The 19,504-nt window shown below is 42.3% G+C and overlaps 1 protein-coding gene across 1 annotated transcript; it reads right to left on the bottom strand.

Annotated features, from left to right (window-relative positions):
• Positions 1-34: 34 nt before the first annotated feature.
• On the bottom strand, positions 35-562 carry LOC137954962 (uncharacterized). The gene has a single exon (XM_068801857.1). It carries the CDS (start codon positions 560-562, stop codon positions 35-37), a length of 528 nt encoding a protein of 175 aa, XP_068657958.1.
• Between the last annotated feature and the right edge of the window lie 18,942 nt (positions 563-19,504).

Here is a 19,504-nt window from a genome sequence, read left to right on the forward strand (position 1 = left end):
AAAGGCCACTAAATAAGACATGAAGAAAATTACATCAATTACCCCTACGTCTACCTGCTACTCTTGATGCTATGGAGTCCATAACATCACCCCCCTCTTGGAGAAAGTGCTTGTCCTCAAGCTCAAAGTTGGGGTAACGGGCCCGAGATTCTTCGAGTGGCTCCCATGAGTCAGCCATTGACTCGGCGTCAGCCCATTGAACTAACAGCTCCCATGACTCGTGAACGCGGCGAGCTTGCAAAACCTGGGTTGGAGAAGACAGAGCAAGACCATTATGCAATGGCGGCAAGGGTGTGTGCAGCATGGGTGAGTCGCCATGAAATGGTTTCAGGAGGGAGACATGGAAGACATCATGGATACGGGTGTCTGGTGGAAGCTGCAGGCGATAAGCTAACTTGCCAATGCAAGCCAATACCTGAAAAGGACCATAAAATTTGAGGGAGAGTTTGTGCCTCCGTGTTGCTGACAGTGAGCGCTGCCGGTAAGGCTGAATAAGCAACCACACATAATCGCCTGGAGCAAAAGAAAGGTCCCTATGACGCTTGTCATAGTTATGCTTCATCGTGGCCTGAGCCTTTTGCAAGTTGGATTTGACCTATGCCAGCATTGTGTCCCTTTTGCCCAAGGACTGGTCAATCAGCGGCAAGCGACACAGACTAGGCTCATAAGAGAGAATCCGAGGAGGTGCACGACCATATACCACCTGGAACGGAGTGGTGCCGAGTGCCGTATGGTAAGAAGTGTTGTAACAATACTCTGCCCATGCCAACCAATAGACCCAACATTTGGGATGGTTCCCAACAAAACACCACAAATAGATATCAAGGGTGCGGTTCACCACTTCAGTTTGCCCATCAGATTGAGGATGGTAGGCAGAGGAGAAGGCCAATTTGGTACCCTGCAATTTAAAAAGATCTTTCCAAAAGGTGCTGGTGAAAACCGCATCGTGGTCACATGTAATGGATTCCGATAAACCATGCAGACGCACAATCTGTTCCATAAAAAGGTCGGCTACCTGTGCTGCTATATATGGATGCGCCAAGGGCAGGAAGTGCCCGTATTTAGAAAACCTATCTACCACAACTAGAATTACAGATTTTCCGAAGAAGTGGGAAGGCTCTTAATAAAATCCATGGAGATATCAGCCCATACCTGCGATGGAAGTTGAAGAGGTTGCAGCAGGCCCGCTGGGTGTAAAGAGTCGGCCTTGTTCCTCTGACAAGCTTGGCACGCCAAAACATAGTCAGCAACCATACGCTTCAACCCTTTCCATAGAAATCCCGGCTGATACAAAAATAAGTTTTTTGTTGGCCCTCATGAGTGCTAATCGTGTACTGGAGCAATAATGGTGGTGAGGAGAGGGGAGGTATGGTGGAGAAAGAGACACTTCTTATATAATATGAGCCCATCTTGAATTTCCCACTGGTGATCTGCAGTGCCTTGCTCAATCTGCCGGTACAACTCTAGGAGCTCAGGATGGTTCTGAATGTCACCCCGGATGGAGTCGAGTACAAGGACTCGCGGTTGAATAATAGCATGCAACTGAGGATCCACTAATTCCTTGCGGGATAGGCCATCTGCACCCCTATTAAGGCGACCCGGATTGTATTCCACCTTGAAATCAAAACCCATGAGCTTACTGGTCTAGTGTCGCTGGGGGGAAGTTGTGAGACGTTGTTCCAGCAAGTACTTCAAACTACAATGGTCTGTACGGATCACAAAGTGCTTACCCCACAAGTAGGGCCTCCAATGCTGGATGGCTTTGGCTAAGCCAATGAGTTCCCGTTCATAAGCCGCTAATTTTTGGTGGTGGGGAGCCAACTGCCAGCTGAAATAAGCTATGGGTGCCCCTGCTGCTGTAAGACGACACCAATGCCCCCACCTGATGCATCACATTCCACAATGAACATTTCTTCAAAATTTTGATGTTGGAGAACCGGTGCCGAAGCTAAGGACCGTTTTAACTGGTGGAAGGATGAATCGGCTGCGTCTGTCCATGTGAAGGCGTTCCGCTTGAGTAGGCTTGTGAGAGGGGCAGCGATCTGGCCATAGTCCCGAATAAACTTCCTGTAATAACCGGCCAACCCTAGAAACCCCCTCAAAGTTGTGACCGAATGCGGAGTCGGCCAGTCTAGCACTAACTTGATTTTGGTACTGTCCACCTTAACCCCTGAGGCAGAAATAACATGGCTCAAGTAGGCAACCACGACAGTCCCTATCTCACATTTAGACTTATTAAGGAATAAATGGTGCGAATGCAGAAGGTGGAATACCTGGCGCAGGTGCTGAATGTGGTCCCCCCAATTCTCATTCATGAGTGCCTGGAATGTAGAGGGCGCGTTGGACGGACCAAAGTGCATCACCAAGAATTCAAAATGGCCGTGGTGGGTATAGAAGGCCGTTTTCTCCACATCATCAGGATGGACTCGGATTTGATGGTAGCCAGATTTCAAGTCCAACTTCGTAAATAACTCGACGTCATGAAGTTCATCTAACAACTCATCCACCACTGGAATGGGAAATTTGTCCTTCACCATGTGAGCGTTGAGCTCCCTGTAGTCTACACAGAACCGCCATGAGTTGTCATGTTTCTTGACCAACAGAACCGGCGATGAGAACGGGGAACGATTGGGCTGCATGACGCCCTGAGTTAACATGAGCTCACACTGGCGCTCTATCTTGTCCTTATGAAAGTGAGGGTACCTGTATGGCCGTACCACGACTGCCTCAGTGCCCAACTTCAATCAAATACGATGGTCACAAGCCCATATCGGAGGGAGGGCAGCAGGTTGCTGAAATAAGTCAGCAAATTCCTCTGTCAGCTGTGTGAGTTGACTGCTCTTTGAAGCCCTCAACTAGATAGTCTGAAGAGTACACGGCAGGGGAGCATGCATACCATGGAGCGTGAGCTGCTGGTGACCCTGGTTGAAACTCATAGTGAGGGACTTGAAATCCCACAATATCGGACCCAACTGCTGTAACCATTTAATGCCTAGGACCAAATCAAATCTAGCAAGCAGAATGATCAGAAAATCTATCTGGAAGGTGCGACCTTCAATGACGAAAGTTACTGCTGCACATAACCCCACACTGGTAATTTTTCCCCATTTTCTATTGAAACCGAGACGCCTGAATTGTGCTGCAATGGCAAGCCCAACTGTTGGGCTGCGGGTTGACTAAGGAAATTGTGGGTGCTGCCCGAGTCAACCAATGCAAGTAACAGAAGAGTCCGAATGCCAACATGGACCTGCATCGTCGTGGTGCTGTGTAACCCGGTGATGGCATTGAGGGAGATGGCTAGGGCCTCTTCTTCTGTGCCGACTTCTTCTTCGAGGGGGGTGGGTGTTGTCCTTAGGATCCTCTACCTCTAACCAAAACAACCTCTTGCAAATGTGGTTTTGAGTGTACTTCTCATCATAGTTAAAACAGAGCCCTTGGGCCCGCCTTTTTTCCATGTCGAACTTAGAAAGGTGTTTAATAAACTGAGGGGGGTGGGGTGCTGACCTGGTAGGCTCGGCTGACTGGGCTGTAGGCTGTCCTAGATGCAGAGGGGTGCTGGGGCACTGCTCAGCCAAGGGAAGCAACAAATCAAAGATTCTTTTAAGATGCGTTGTTTAGCATCGAAAGTGCGGGCCAAATTCATGGCATGGTCCAAAGAGGAGGGGCCATGCAATTCCACGTCAAGGCGTAGAGCCTCCACCAACCTGTAGTGAACAAGTTGACATGCTGACTCGGGCTGACAAACAGACTAGCACGAGCAAGGCGTTCTTGAAATTGTTTCTGATACTCCTCGATGGAGCCCATCTGTTTGAGATTAACCAAATCCCCAAGGGGATTGCTGCATGCAGGGGGCCCAAACCTCAACTGGCATGACTCCTTAAAGATATCCCAATCATGTACGAGGTGCGCCGAATCTAATTGGGAATACCACAGTAATGCCTCGTCTAACAGATGGAAAACAGCCAACGAGACTCTCTCCTCCGGGTGGGTGCGTTGGTGCCAAAAGAAGTGCTCATAGGGTTGTAGCCACATTAATGGGTCCGTAGACCAGTCATAAGTTGGAAATGTAAGCTAGGTGTACCTGGGTACATTGGTGTTGTTGTTGCTGTGAATGCTCCCTGGAGGGGTCTGAGAAGAACGCATCGGAGGCATAGGCGGGAGTGGAGGGTCGAGGTATTCCGCACGGCGTGAGCCACTGCTCGGACAGGGAACCTTCCGTGAACCCAGAGAATTGAAAAGCTGGAGCATGGTCTCCCGAAGCTCCTGGATCTGCGTCCTAAACTCTGTTCGAAGGTCATCCACGGTTGTACGCCCATCAGCTGGAGTGGAAGAGTCGTCCAAGGTGGTCTTGTCTGATACCACGTTGTTATACTCTCTAGCCATGGATTGAGTCACCCTACGCTCTCCTTGGTCTTCCAGATTTATTGATGATGAAGGTCTGTATTTTGGATGCTTGGAACACCCAATGGCGACAAAGTAGCTCCGCAGGAAAGACGAACAAACACGTCGAGCTCCAACCAGGAGCTGAACCGTCTGGCGGTTGAAACTCGGCAGGGAAGGTGAGACGATGCCTATGAAAGTGGAATCTAGGGAGGTTGTGGAGAGAAATAGTCGACGATAGATGTAGTTCAGAGGTTTATGTGGAAGAGATGAAAACAGGGAATCTCGGATGGGAGAGGGAAATGGAAGTGATGCAGCAGCTGTTCGTGAGACATGCAAAAAATTACATCAATTACCCCTACGTCTACCTGCTACTCTTGATGCTATGGATTCCATAACAATTACTATATCGATGGAAGACAGGATGTAGTTTCACCTTGAGGCGAACCTGTATAAATTTTGTTGTGCTTTTCGTGCTTGTTTTTTTCCTTATTCGGTGTTTATTATTATTGCTCTCGTTAGTTTGGAATTAGGGCATCTAATTCCTAATATACAAGAGAAATCGGTCACACTTACAGGTCTTTTTCTCTAACTTCTCTCAACCGCAACTTATGATGCTCCTCAAATAATTAAAACCCTAATAGAGGCACACCAAATATAAATAGGAAACTAGAGCAATTGCGATACAAGAGTAAAATTCTCAAACTGCCCTTAATGAAATAGCAGTTAATATATCGTAGACCTAGCGGGGGCTCCCCATCCCCCTTCCAACCTCCATTGCAACCTTATGGCGAAGGTTTATCCACGTACCAACACAGTGTAGGGGGTTGATTAGGCTCCACAAATTAACAATCTCCCACTTGGAGACTAATCCATCATCAACATCTCTTATATAGCGCTAACAATTTCTCAATGCTCAGAGAGAAGTCCAACTAAAGTTGCACACAACTTCAGTTTCGCAATCGTAATAGTCTTTGTTAACATACCAGCCAAATTCTGACTTCCTTGAATTTTCTCAAGTGCTAAGACTCGATCCTCCAGAGCCGATATGATGAAGTGATAACACACCTGTATGTGCTTTGTTCTGGCATGATAATTAGGATTCTTTCCTAAATGAATAACACTATGACTATCACAATACAACACATTCTTCCCATATTTGAGACCTAATTATTCCCAGAAAACTGCAACCATACCATCTATTTGTTGGCTTCTGGCACGACAACATATTTTACTTCAGTTGTGGAAAGAGTGACTATCTTTTGTAACTTAGAGACCCAACTAACTGCAGTACCACCCAATGTGTATACATATCCAGTTGTACACTTCCTGCCATCAATGTCTCCAGCCATGTCAGCATCAATAGAACCCTATAATCCCAAGTCTGACTTTATGAAACATAAGGTTGAGTTTAAAGTGCCTCTCAAATACCTAAGAATCCACTTCATTGCTTCCCCAGAGTTGTTTACCCAGATTAGTCATATATCTGTTAATAATTCCCACTGCATGAGCTATGTCTGCTCTAGTGCACACCATGGCATACATGAGACTGCCAATAACAGAAGCATAGAGCTAATTGGCCATGTTGGCTCACTCCTGCTCTGTAGAAGGTGACTGCTCCTTAGATAGCCTATAGTGACTACCCGAAGAAGTACTCACTCGTTTTGCATCTTTCATGTTGAATCTACTCAACACGTTCTTCACATATTCTTCTTGTGACAGTTTCAAGACATTAATATCCCTAGTAATCCTCATCCCAATGATTTATTTTGCAGCACTCAAATCCTTCAATGAAAACTTCTTGGACAACTCCCTTTTCAACTTATCTATTTCATGTTTGCAAGCACCTGCTATCAAATGTCATCAACATATAGCAATAGGATGATGTAGGAGTTGTTACAATGTGGGACCCACCATGGTGTACGAGCTGGTGGGATCCACTATGAAGACGTGGGATGCCAAGAAGAGTCCTCACACAAGCTAGCACGAGTTAAGAGATAATAAGCACAAGTTGGAATAAGTTAGAAGACTTGAAGATCAAGTGGGACCCACAAAGATACCACGAGTTGGTAATCTTACCAATATGAGCTGGAAGATCATGTGGAACCCACAAAGATAAGACCACGAGCCAACCTCCTCTCTTATGTCCACATGGTTAAAGAAGAGTTAGAGTTCAAGTTATATTAGACCTTTAGTAGATTGTGTTATCCTTTCGTGATAGACTTATCTTTGAGTGTTAGAGTTGGAATATAATTAGGAGACTTATAGGTTAATTGTATAAGGACTTTATCACTTCCTCTACTATAAATAGAGGTGTTGTAATTCAGAATTAATTAAATTCTACAATTCATTCTTGAGTAAATCTCTCTCTCTTTGCTTGGCGCACACCTTGGTTCTCTTCTCCTCTTCTGTCAACCCGAAAGCCTTATTCCCCTTTTCTTCTTTTTCTTTCTCTCTTCCCTTGCTCAGAATATTGGAAAAGAGATCCTAAATTCAACATGGTATCAGAGCATTAAATTTAGGATCCCCATGTCAAAAGGAATGCTCTAAGAAGACACAATCAATACCACTCATAGAAGGCTCCTTGTGAAGGAAGATAAAAACATGTGAGATAAGTTCTTCATTTTTTTAATTAATTCATATTATTGGTTTCTGAATTTAGAAGATGATTTAAATATGATTATGTGCATGTTTTTCATCTTATGAGATTGTGGATATTGTAGAAGTTAGGACCCCATGAGAATGACTCTATGTTAACATGGAAGAAGAAGGAGAGAAGAGAGAGAAGAAGAAGAAATGAGAAGGATGTTAGAGAGGAGAGTTTGGATTAAGGGAAGGAGAGAATGCGCCAAGGAAGAAGAGAGGGTGGCTGGGCGATTTCTCAAAGAGAGGAGAAGGCTTGAATGCCTTACCTCTTAGCCAATGCTCTTATTTGTTACAAAGTCCTTAGGGTTACAACTCAATAGATTAAAAGACATACTAAGACAATGTATTTACATCTTCATGCCATCCTTATGGAACATACCATAAATAACCACTTTGCCACTACTTTGACGTGTGGGCTTCTAGCCTTGAGCTTGTGGGCTTGAGCCTATCTTCCAACACTCCCCTTCAAGCTGGAGGAGAAAATACATCATAAATATCCAGCTTGCCACCTATATAAGATAGAATTTTGGATGTAATTAGTTTGGTGAGGATATCAGCTAATTTCTCTTGAGATGAAACATACTTAAGAGAAATTATTCCTGCTTGAAACTTTTCCTGTATAAAATGATAATCCACTTCAATATGTTTAGTTCTTTCATGGAAGATTGGATTTGACGTAATGTGAATAGCTGCAGATTATCACAATGTAGGCCTATGAAGCCTCCTTTATAAAATCCCAATTTGGTAAGAAGAGTCTTTATCCATAAAATTTCACTTACAATGTGCGCTATAACTCGGTATTCTACTTCAGCTCTAGATCTTACAACCACATTTTTCTTTTTGCTTTTCCATGTGACCAAGTTCTCCCCAACAAGGGTACAATACCCGGACGTAGATTTTCAATCATCAAGTGATCCAGCCCAATCTACATCTGAGAAGCCTTCATTATTGCAGTGACCATGTTGTTTATATAGCAATCCTCTTCATATAGCACCTTTTAAGTATCGTAGTATTCTCTCCAATGCTTGCCAGTGAGTAACATATGATATATCTGGCCTGGTTACCGTGAGGTAGATCAATTTTCCCACAAGTCTTTGATATTTTCCAGTGTCAACATCTTCTCCAGTTGTGGCACACAAATTTTTATTTGCATCCACAGGTGTATCAACTGGTCTACAACCCTTCATTCTTGTTTCTTCAAGAAGATCCAAGACGTATTTTCTTTGAGACAATACTATTCCATGGTTTGACTGAAGGACTTCTATACCAATAAAATATTTGAGCTTACCCAAATCTTTAGTCTTGAACTCTTGACATATCATATTCTTCACTTCTTCTATACTATGAGCATCATTCCCAGTCAAGATAATATCATCAACATACATGGGCAATAATATCTTCCATTTGATAGTATCTTTAACATATACTGAGTGATCATCCGAGCACCTATGAAAGCCAAATTGTAGAAGTGCTTAACTGAATATATCAAACTAGGCCTGAGGGGACTTTTTAAGCCCATATAAAGATTTCTTTAACTGGCATATGGACTCCCCCTCAACCACATATCCTGGTGGTTGGACCATATATATTTCTTCGCTTATAGCACCATTTAAAAATTTATTTTTTACATCGAGTTGATATATGGGCCATGATGAGTTAGCAGCAATAGAGAGGATGATACGTTTTGAGTTTAGTTTTCTTCATAATCATTACCATAACAATGAGTATAACCTTTAGCAACAAGTCGAGCCTTCAGCCGTGCTATTGACCCATCCAGATTTTGTTTGACAGTATAAACCCATTTGCAACTGACGGGTTTCTTATCTGACGGAAGAGGAACCAATGACCATGTCTAATTTTCATTTAGCGCCTTCATTTCTTCATCCATAGCTGCCTTCCACCCTGGATGTTGTAGAGCCTTCTGATAGGCATGTGGAACAAATATGGAAGAAATAGAAGAAATAAATTGACAACATAGAGGTGATAGGCGACGATGAGACACAAAGTTTGAAATGGTATGAGAAGTAGAAGGTCTAGTGCATGATCTAGGTTCTTTTCTTACATCAATAAGACGAGTATCATATTGATGGCCAAAAATAACTGGAGAGGATGGACTTACCTCAGTGGGATTTGTCAACTCGGCAGGTGTGGTGTCAGCCACTTGCTCTGGGGGTTGATTAATTTCTGCTTCATGGGGCACAACCAGTTTAAGGGAACTTGGTACGGAAGACAGACTAAGAGGAGCACTGTCAGAATAAAATGATGAGTCTTAAGAAAAATGTTACATCCCTTGACACAAGTAAACGTTGAAGAGTGGGATGATAACAAACATAACCCTTTTGTGTAAGAGAGTATCCCAAGAAGATACACTTGATAGATTTAGGATAGTTTGTTGTGTCTGGGAAATAAAATATGAAGAAAGCATTGACATCCGAAGACTCTTAAAGGTAGTGAAAAATGGATCATCATTTGGTAATAATCCAGAGTAAGGAGATTTATTACCAAGAAAGGAAGATGGTAAATGATTTATAAGAAAGAAGGAGTAAAGACTACATGAGACCAACAAAAGTAGGGAACTTTCATGGCATATAATAAAACTCGGGCTTCCACAAGAATATGACGATTTTTACATTCGACTACACCATTTTGTTGAGGAGTGTAGGCACATGATGTTTGATGGATAATGCCATTTTCTTGACAAAAGGAGTCAAAGTCTTTGGAAATATATTCTTTGGCATTATTAGACGGGAGTATTTTTATTTTCTGACCAAGCTGTGTGACTACCATAGCATGAAATGACTTTAAAATCAATGGTATTTCAGAACACTCCTTAAATACAAACAACCAAGTGGTATGAGTGAAATCATCAATAAATGTAATAAAATATTTGGCTTGAAAAATGTTTGAGACACTCAAGGGCCCCCAGACATCGGTATGAATTAATGAAAATGGAGTAGCATTTTTGACTTCTGGACGAGGAGAGTATTTACTCCTTTGATGCTTACTCATTTGACAAACCTCACAATTAAATTTTGACCTTACTTTAAGAGTAGGAAACATCTAATGAAGAGACTGCACAGATGGATGTCCCAACCGGTTATGCCATAGCCTTGTCTCAGTTTCACTCGTGGAAGCCATATTTATTTTTGCATGTTCAGGTAGTAAAACCCCCCTTGTTCATGGCCTCCACCAATCACCTGCTTCGTATAAGATCCTGAAATACACATGAAGTGGGTGAGAAGGTAATAGAGCAATTAAATTATTTTCTCAAAACTAACAGATTATAGATTCAAAGGGAAAGTAGGAACGATTAGAATATCAGTGAGCGGAAGTGATAGTGTGACAGAAGTGGATCCTTTCCCTTGGACTTTGGTTTGAGAGCCGTCAGCTATGGTAACAAACTTGTGAGAAAGACACAGAGATAAAGAATGTAATAACTTTTTTGTTACCTGTAAGATGCTCGGAGGCTCCTGAGTCAATTATCCAGGATGAAGATGAGGTAGATAACATACCTGAAATAGTGGTGGCAACAGTAGTTGTTAAGGAACTAGAAGAAGAATTCATCATTGTCTTCATTTTCTGAAACAACTCATACTCTTCATAAGTAAAAATTTTCTATTATGCTAATTTTGTGGGCTGATCTTCTTTTGTATCACTTACAAAGGCTTGATTAGCCTTTGTCAATTCTGATTTGCCATATGATTTTGTAGAATTTAGGATCTCATGAAAGGAACTTTAGATAAACAAGAAAGAAGAAGAAGAAGAAGAGAGAAGGAGAAGAGAAGAAGAAGAACGTGAAGGAGAGAGTTTGGATTAAGGGAGAAGAGGGTTGAGTCAAAAAGAAAAATGAGGGTTGGACGAATTTGTGGAAAGAGAGGAGAGTGATTCAATGCCCTACCTCTTAGCCAATGCCTTTATTTATAGTTTTACAATGCCCTTAGGGCTACAACTTGATAAAACAAAAGACATAAAAGGAACACGCATTTATACTTCTATGCCATCTTTATAGAAAGTACCATATTTTACACATATGCCACTCCTTTGACGTGTGGGCTTCTTGTCTTTGAGCTCGTGGGCTTGAGCCCATCTTCCAACACTCCCCCTCAAGCTGGAGGAGAAAAAACATCATAAATACCCAGAGCTTGCCACATATAAACGATAGGATTTTAGATGAAACAGGTTTAGTGAGAATATCAGCTACTTGCTCTTGAGATGACACATGTTTGAGAGAGATTATTCGTGCTTGAAACTTCTCCCTTATAAAATGACAATCCACCTCAATATGTTTAGTTTTTTCATGAAAAACTGAATTTGAAGTGATATGAATGACTGCTTGATATTCACAATGCAGATTCATGGACCCCTTTTTATAAAAACCTAGTTCGGTAAGAAGGGTCCTAACCCCTAAAAGTTCACTAATGGTATGGGCCATAGCTCTGTATTCTGCTTCGGCGCTAGATCTTGCAACCACATTTTGCTTCTTACTTTTCCATGTAACCAAGTTTTCCCCAACCAGAGTACAATATCCTGATGTAGATTTTCTATCATCAGGAGATCCAGCCCAATCTGCATCTGAGAAGCCTTCTATGTTGAAGTGCCCATGTTTTTTATACAACAATCCTCTTCCTGGAGCTCCTTATAGATAACGTAATATTGTTATGCCCAATTTCGAATCTGCCACCATGCGGATTCTTCAGCGTTGGTTGGAAGGGATACGGGAAGGAAGAAGATGGAAGCTTGTAGGTCACGGGGGACCATTTGTACCTGTAAGGGTACATGGCGAGGGGCAGCGGAGACGAAGAAGATGAAGTGAGCTTGTGAAGGGAAGCTCGCCCTGGATCTCTGCTAGAAGGGAGAATCCTACCTTGCTATGCTAACAACTAATTGGATTAATGCTTCCCTTCTCATTCATCTTATGCCCTTATATAGGGAATTAGTGAAAACATGCCAAAGGCCATAAGTTCTACAAATTACAAATAAACCCCTAATGTTCAACAAATTACAATTAAACCCCTAATGAATAGAAATTGCAAATAAACCCCTAATGATGAATAGAAATTGCAAATAAACCCCTAATGAGTCCATAACATTACTCCCCTCCTGGATAACGAGCTTATCCTCAAGCTCAATGTAGAATTGCCTGTTCGTACAAAAATAGAGCAACCTAGTAGAGGAGCAAATTATTATTATTATTATTATTATTATTAATTTTTTTTTTTTCGTCTGTAGCCGATCATAACACAATCACCTCCCTTGGAGGTAGGGTATTGGAGTGTCCCTTCCCGAACAGCAACATCATTGCATTTTGGTAGTTGAGGAGCGGCATGGAGCCATGGAGACAATTACCACCATAGAATCTGGAGCAAGAGCTGGCAGCTGCTGTGATCATAGTACCGGTAGAGCAAACACAATAGGTTGAGGAGGGGCATGTCTGCTTCCTCCCCGTCGAATTTGCAAAATCCTGTAAACCTCCCAAGCTTCTCTCTACCTCCAATAATACCTGCCAAAATTCACTCCAGACAATGAACCCTGAACTACATAAACGGTCAAGCTGGTCAGCTGGCAAATTTATCTGGGCTTTTCTGAGGACTTGGTGGAGGGCGTCAACACTAATGACCTTCAACAGAAGAGCATTGCACGCCTTGTCTTTGATTACTTTCTCCACACGCTTTGAGTTAGTAAGAAGAAAATGATCTCCAACACTCTGAACTTGCTCCCTAATCTCCTTTGTTAGCTTGTTGTAATGTTCCCAATCAGCCTTATCAAATCGGTCTCGGCCAACAACTATTCTCCGGATTTTTTTTTTTTTTTTTTTTTGTGTACTCCTGTCTGTATCTTGAATAAAACAAGTCTGCTTCCATTCATGGTTGGGTGCAACACAGCCCCAGAATAAGAGTTGGGCAGACAGACACAACGTCAAGTCTATTCTGCGGTCCATACTCCAAAGCGTCACTTTCTGGTGCTGGTGTTGCAAGGTAGTGCCAGTTCCCAGTTGATCTGCAGTATACTTTGGCTGACCAGCAAGTCTCATCCATGATTGTATCCTGTGGCCAAGTTGGTGTCATAGCAACAGCAAAGGCAGAAGAAATAACAATAACCTGTGTCATGTTTGCCTCAGTTGATGTCGTAAGTACATTGAGGGTACCAGTCACAGCAGGCTCAAGTAAGTCAATCTCTGGATTGGGGACACTATCCGAAGGGTAAAGACTTAACATGTCAAATAGCTCTTTTGTTCTTGGAGGAGAAGAATCCCCAGCATGAAACTCATGAACAATACCAGCCATCACAATTGAACAACAACCGGGTTCCTTCAATACCCCCTTCTCAAACAGTAATCTCCTAAGTATTCCAACATCATTCCATTGGTTTGCTGAGGCATAGACCCTGGACAGAATCACATAGATTCCACGAGAAAATCCACCATCCAACTCTAGAATTTGTTGAGCCAGTAATTTGCTGATCTCAACTCCAGCCTTTCTCTTACAATAAGCACTAAGAAAGCTTCTCCAAATCACCACATCTGGTCTAATGGGCATAGCAGACACAACATCTATGGCTTCTTCCACTGAGCCAGCACACACAAGAAGATTAACAACACATCCATAGTGCTCAATTTGGGGTACAATTTTGTATTCTGATACCGTTAAATCAAAGTACCTACGACCCACACCAACCAAACCTCTGAGGCGACATGCAGTTAGAACACCAACGAATGAGATCGAGTAAGGCTTTACCTGTCCTGTTATGCACATTTGAGAGAAGGTGTTTAATGCCTCTGGGACATATCCATGCATTGCGAACCCAAAAATCATGGAGTTCCAGGAAGTTACGTTCTGCTCTGGCATTTCATCAAACAGATGCCACGCAAACCTGACGAACCCACCGAGGCCATACATATCTATGAGCGAGTTGTTCATCAAAACATCGCCAGCGACACCTTTTTTGCACTGCCTCATCACATATAGATGAGACCAATTTCCCAAGGAAATAGAACCAAGTCCAAATTCATCAAAAAAAAATTTGACGGGGCACCGAGCTAACGCCCGCTGCTGCTGGCATTGTAAGATGACCATTATTTCTGAAAGAGGAATGAATCGCGGTGGCGTTGCCGGCCAGGCACTAACCTCACGTTGAGTGGTTAATTCGGTGGCACGCTCCACTGGTAGAAAGTGTGGAACGGGATGTGAATACCTGAATGTGTGCCGTGCAACCATGATTTCAGCTTCCACTAGGTGACGATTTCGACTGCGAAATTGAAATCTCTGGGTTTTGGTGGTTGTCGATTTGTATAAGCCGTCAATAGAGCTTGTCTAGTATGGCCATTCCCCTTGCGAATTTCTAGCTTGGCTTGTGGCCGACGACGAACATCATGAAGGATTGGCAGATTTTGCGAAATTTTCTGTTGGACGACGAATAGGTGTTGTGGGTCTGCTAGAGCAGAGTATGTCGTCGGATTTGAGGTTGTCCCGCCATCGGATACCGGACGTGCGGAAGGCTTTTCCGTGATAGGTAGCTGCCTGATTTCTGACGGCTGCAGTGCGGGAGAAGGGTTCGACGGAAATCCCCCTATCGTGTTTGCCGATGAAGGCTGTGCGAAGGGTCCTCCTGATTGCAAAGGTGGTGTTGGCGATTGAATTGTAGCAAGCTGGCGGATGACGGTTTGGAGAGAGGATTCCAGAGTGTGCAATGTATTATGGATGTTAGTAATTTCAGCCCTTTGAAGAGTGGATCTTTGTTGAAGATCCGAAAGCACTTGACGTATGTCCTCTGGAAAAGAAGAGTCGCCGAGGGTGGACTGCTCTGATACCAAGTTGTTATGCCCAATTTCGGGTCTGCCACCATGCGGATTCTTCAGCGTTGGTTGGAAGGGATACGGGAAGGAAGAAGATGGAAGCTCGTAGGTCACGGGGGACCATTTGTACCTGTAAGGGTACATGGCGAGGGGCAGCGGAGACGAAGAAGATGGAGTGAGCTTGTGAAGGGAAGCTCGCCCTGGATCTCTGCTAGAAGGGAGAATCCTACCTTGCTATGCTAACAACTAATTGGATTAATGCTTACCTTCTCATTCATCTTATGCCCTTACATAGGGAATTAGTGAAAACATGCCAAAGGCCATAAGTTCTACAAATTACAAATAAACCCCTAATGTTCAACAAATTACAATTAAACCCCTAATGAATAGAAATTGCAAATAAACCCCTAATGATGAATAGAAATTGCAAATAAACCCCTAATGAGTCCATAACAAATATTCTCTCTAAAGCCTGCCAGTGGGTAATTTGTGGTTTGTGCATGAATTGACTCACCACACTTATAGTATATGATATGTCTGGCCTAGTTACCATGAGATAAATCAGTTTTCCCACGAGCCTTTGATATTTGCCAATATCAATATCTTCTTCTTTTGTGGCACATAATTTTGTATTTGTATCCATAGGTGTGTCAACTGGTCTACAACCCTTCATTCCTGTTTCTTGAAGGAGATCCAAGACATATTTCCTTTGAGACAATATTATCTCATGTTTGGATTGAAGAACTTCTATACCCAAAAAATATTTAAGCATACCAAGGTCTTTAGTCTTGAATTCATGACATATCATCTGCTTCACCTCTTGTATGCTCAAAGCATCATCACCAGTTAAGATAATATCATCCACGTATACGGCCAATAATATTTTCCTTTTGACCGTATCTTTATAATATACGGAATGATCAACTGAGCACGGATGAAAACCAAACCGTAGGAGTGTTTGACTAAATTTATCAAACCAAGCCCGAGGGGACTGCTTAAGCCCATATAAAGACTTTTTTAACCGGCATACTGACTCCCCCTCAACCACATAACCAGGTGGTTGAATCATATAAATTTTCTCACTGAAATCACCATTTAAAAAAGCATTTTTAACATCCAACTGATAGACGGGCCATGAGGACTTAGTAGCAATAGATAAGATGATGCGTACCAAATTCAATTTATCAATAGGAGAGAAGGTCTCCTCATAATCTGTCCCATAGCATTGCGTATAACCCTTAGCAACCAGTCGAGCTTTAAGACGAGCAAACGATCCATCCGGATTATGTTTCACTGAAAAAAACCCATCGACAACCAACCGGTCTTTTACCTTTCGGGAGTGATGTTAAGTACCAGGTTTGGTTTTCGTATAAGGCGTGCATTTCTTCATTGATAGCCGCCTTCCATCCTAGATGTCTCAGGGCTTCCTGATACTACTGCGGAACGGAAGTAGAAGAAAGGGACGCAAGAAACTGAAAACACTCGGAAGACAAGCTATGGTGAGACATAAAATTTAAGATAGGATGCGAAGAAGTACAGGAGCGACGTTCTTTTCTTAAAGCAATAGGCCGAGTATCAAATTCAGGCCCATACATAGGAGGAGAAGGACTTACCTCGGGTGGATCCGACAACTCCCCAGGTGAAGGTACGACCGGTGCATCAGGGGATGGTTCCACTTCAAGATTGCATGGCACAAGCGGACAAGGAGTAGTAGAAGAACAAGTCCATCCTGGAGGAGCATCATGGGAGGAGTAGAAGGGGGTGTCCTCAAAGAAAGTCACATCCCTCGAGATAAACATCCTCCACAGGGTAGGATTGTAACAGACATAACCTTTTTGGGTGCGAGAGTACCCCAAAAAAATGCACCTTATAGACCGAGGATCAAGTTTATTTTTATGTGGGAATGTAACATGAACAAAACACGTACATCCAAGCACTTTCAAAGGAAGAGAAAAAAAATCTTCACCATTAAATAACACAGAGTAAGGAGTTTTATGATGAAGGACTGATGAAGGTAACCTATTAATTAGAAAGCATGCCGTAAGTATAGCATGAGGCCAATAGAAATTGGGTACCTTCATGGAGTAGAGGAGACCCCGAGCAACTTCAAGAAGATGACGATTCTTTCTTTCAGCAACACCATTTTGTTGAGGAGTATATGCACATGATGTTTGATGAATAAGCCCATTACTCTCACAAAATGATTTGATGTCATGAGACATGTATTCCTTAGCATTATCAGATCTAAGGGTTTGAATTTTCTTCCCAAATTGTGTCAAGACCACGGCATAAAAATTTTTAAACAAAGGAAGAATTTCGGAACACTCTTTAAATAGATATAACCAAGTCACTCGAGTAAAATCATCAACAAAAATGACAAAATATTTAACTTGGGAAATATTTGAGACATATAAAGGGCCCCATACATCAGAATGTATTAGCTCAAACGGAGTAGTACTTGTAGTTGTAAGACGAGGATAATATGTTCTCCTGACATGTTTACTTAATTGACAAACCTCACAACTGAAATTAGAAAGTCCTTTTAAAGATGGAACCAAAGAATGAAGTGAAGGGGTAGACGGATGACCAAGTCGGTTCTACCAAAGTTGGGCCTCAGATGTGGTGGATGATAATGCAGCTAATGGTGGAAGAGTGTAGTACAAACCCCTATTTTCATGGCCGCCACCAATCACCCTCTTCGTAGTGAGATCCTAAAAGACACAAGAAGACGGTGAGAAGGTGATAGAACAATTTAATTGTTTTGTCAATTGACTAACTGAGAGAAAATTTAAAGGAAATTGAGGAACAAACAAAACATCTTGAAGGGGAATAGATGAAGTAAGAGAGAAGGAACCTTTGCCAAGAAGCTTGGTTTGGGTACCATAAGCAATAGTAGCGAATTTATGAGGATAACAAGGAGATAAGGACTGCAACAAGTGTTTGTTACCTGATAGATGTTCGTAGGCCCCAGAGTCGATGATCCAAGAGGAAGAGGAAGAAGAGGAAGAAAGCATACCTGAAGCAATAGTAGTCGCAGTAGTAGATGATGAGGGAATAGATGATTCCATGAAGGACTTCATTTTCTGAAATGCAGCATAGTCCTCAGCCATAAGAGTTACATTTCCGGATGATGATTCAGCCTTATCTTCATTTTTCTCAATGTTAACCGAGACTGGGTTAGTTGTGGCCCAATCAGGCTTGCCATGAAGTTTCCTGCATGTTGCCACAAGGTGGTTCTGACGGCCACAATAAGTGCAAAGTTGAGGCTCAGTACGGAAAGAATTGTGACCCGTTCTACCACCTCTATTTTCAGCCCCTCTCATAGTTCGACCCCCTCTCATATTTTTGCCCCGTCCTCAGGATGAGGAAGATGTTCCCCGATTGCCAGAGAACATCGCCGATAGGAGAAGGAGGGGATGGATCCGGTATCCGAAGTAATGTAGCACTAATATCATCGAAGGATGGAAGAGCAGAAGAACTTAGAAGCTGAGTTTTGGCCACCTCAAGGTAATGTTTAATATTCGATAAGCAAATGGCTGCTGCTAAAGCTTCTCTTTATCGTTCTTGAATGGCAATATCAGTGGAATATGGCTGAGCTAGTTTCCATTCTTGAAGAAGACCTCGAAACCGTGCCAAAAATTCATGAATATTATCCCCATGTTTCATATGCAGCATGTTTTGTAAGACATCATATATTTTTTGTAATGAAGCAGTGTTTGAGTAAAGCTTGGCACAAGTGTCCCATATGTTCTTGGCGGTTTCCAAGTGGACCACATTGTTGGCCACCTGCTCTTCCATGCTATTAATGAGCCAACTTATCACCATGTTATCATCCTTAACCCACTTATGGTAGGACACATCTTCTTAATCAATCGGAGGAGGAAAGTTAATAATCAATCGTGAAAGAAGGCTCAAGAGCTCACGAGTAATAAGAACCCTCCGAACCGATTGTAACCAGCTCATATAATTGGAGAGACCTCTAAGTGGAATTGTAGCAATACGGAGTGTATCACTCTTATTACTATTGTATCCAATCTCCATGATGAGGCAAGTAAAATATTGAGGTCAAGGGAAAAGGCCTTCTTCAAAGAATAATTACTCAATGTAATTTGAAGAACCCGTAAACTAAATCAGTCACCAACAAAAGAGAACAAGAACCAATTTCTTTCACGAGGGCAAGCACCAAATTATCTACAAATTTGTGCCTTTAGAAAGTGATAATAACATCCAGCCATCACTCAACTTCTCTGGTATTCATAAGAACAAAGAGAAGAAAGTATATGCAACCGATTAGGCCTTAATCCTAACTCCAACACAAACGAGCAATAAGCAAAAAATTAGAGAAGATTTAACAGCAAACCAAGACACTTGGAAGAGATTTATCTTCAGCTCATGGGAGACTTCAACGTAAACAAAAATTCAATTGTTGAAGTTAAAAAAAAATGGAACTACAAAGGTTAAATGACTGCAGGAATTTCATCAAACATATAATGGGCATCCAACAACATAACACAAACCCATGAGCAACCTTAAGTAGGAGAAGATATAGCAACATGTGCTGAAATTCTACCTCAAATAAGATGGATCCAAATTGCATAAAGGTAATTGAATTTCACCTATCAATCTTAATTAGATGCAAATAACAAATGATCTTGATCACTCTTGTAATTGATTTACAAGGTGTCA

The sequence above is a fragment of the Aristolochia californica genome, unplaced genomic scaffold (genome assembly GCF_029961685.1).
Source record: "Aristolochia californica isolate CCGP_79_NKW_82.1479 unplaced genomic scaffold, dmAriCali1.0.hap1 SCAF_2, whole genome shotgun sequence".
Classification (NCBI taxonomy): domain Eukaryota; kingdom Viridiplantae; phylum Streptophyta; class Magnoliopsida; order Piperales; family Aristolochiaceae; genus Aristolochia; species Aristolochia californica.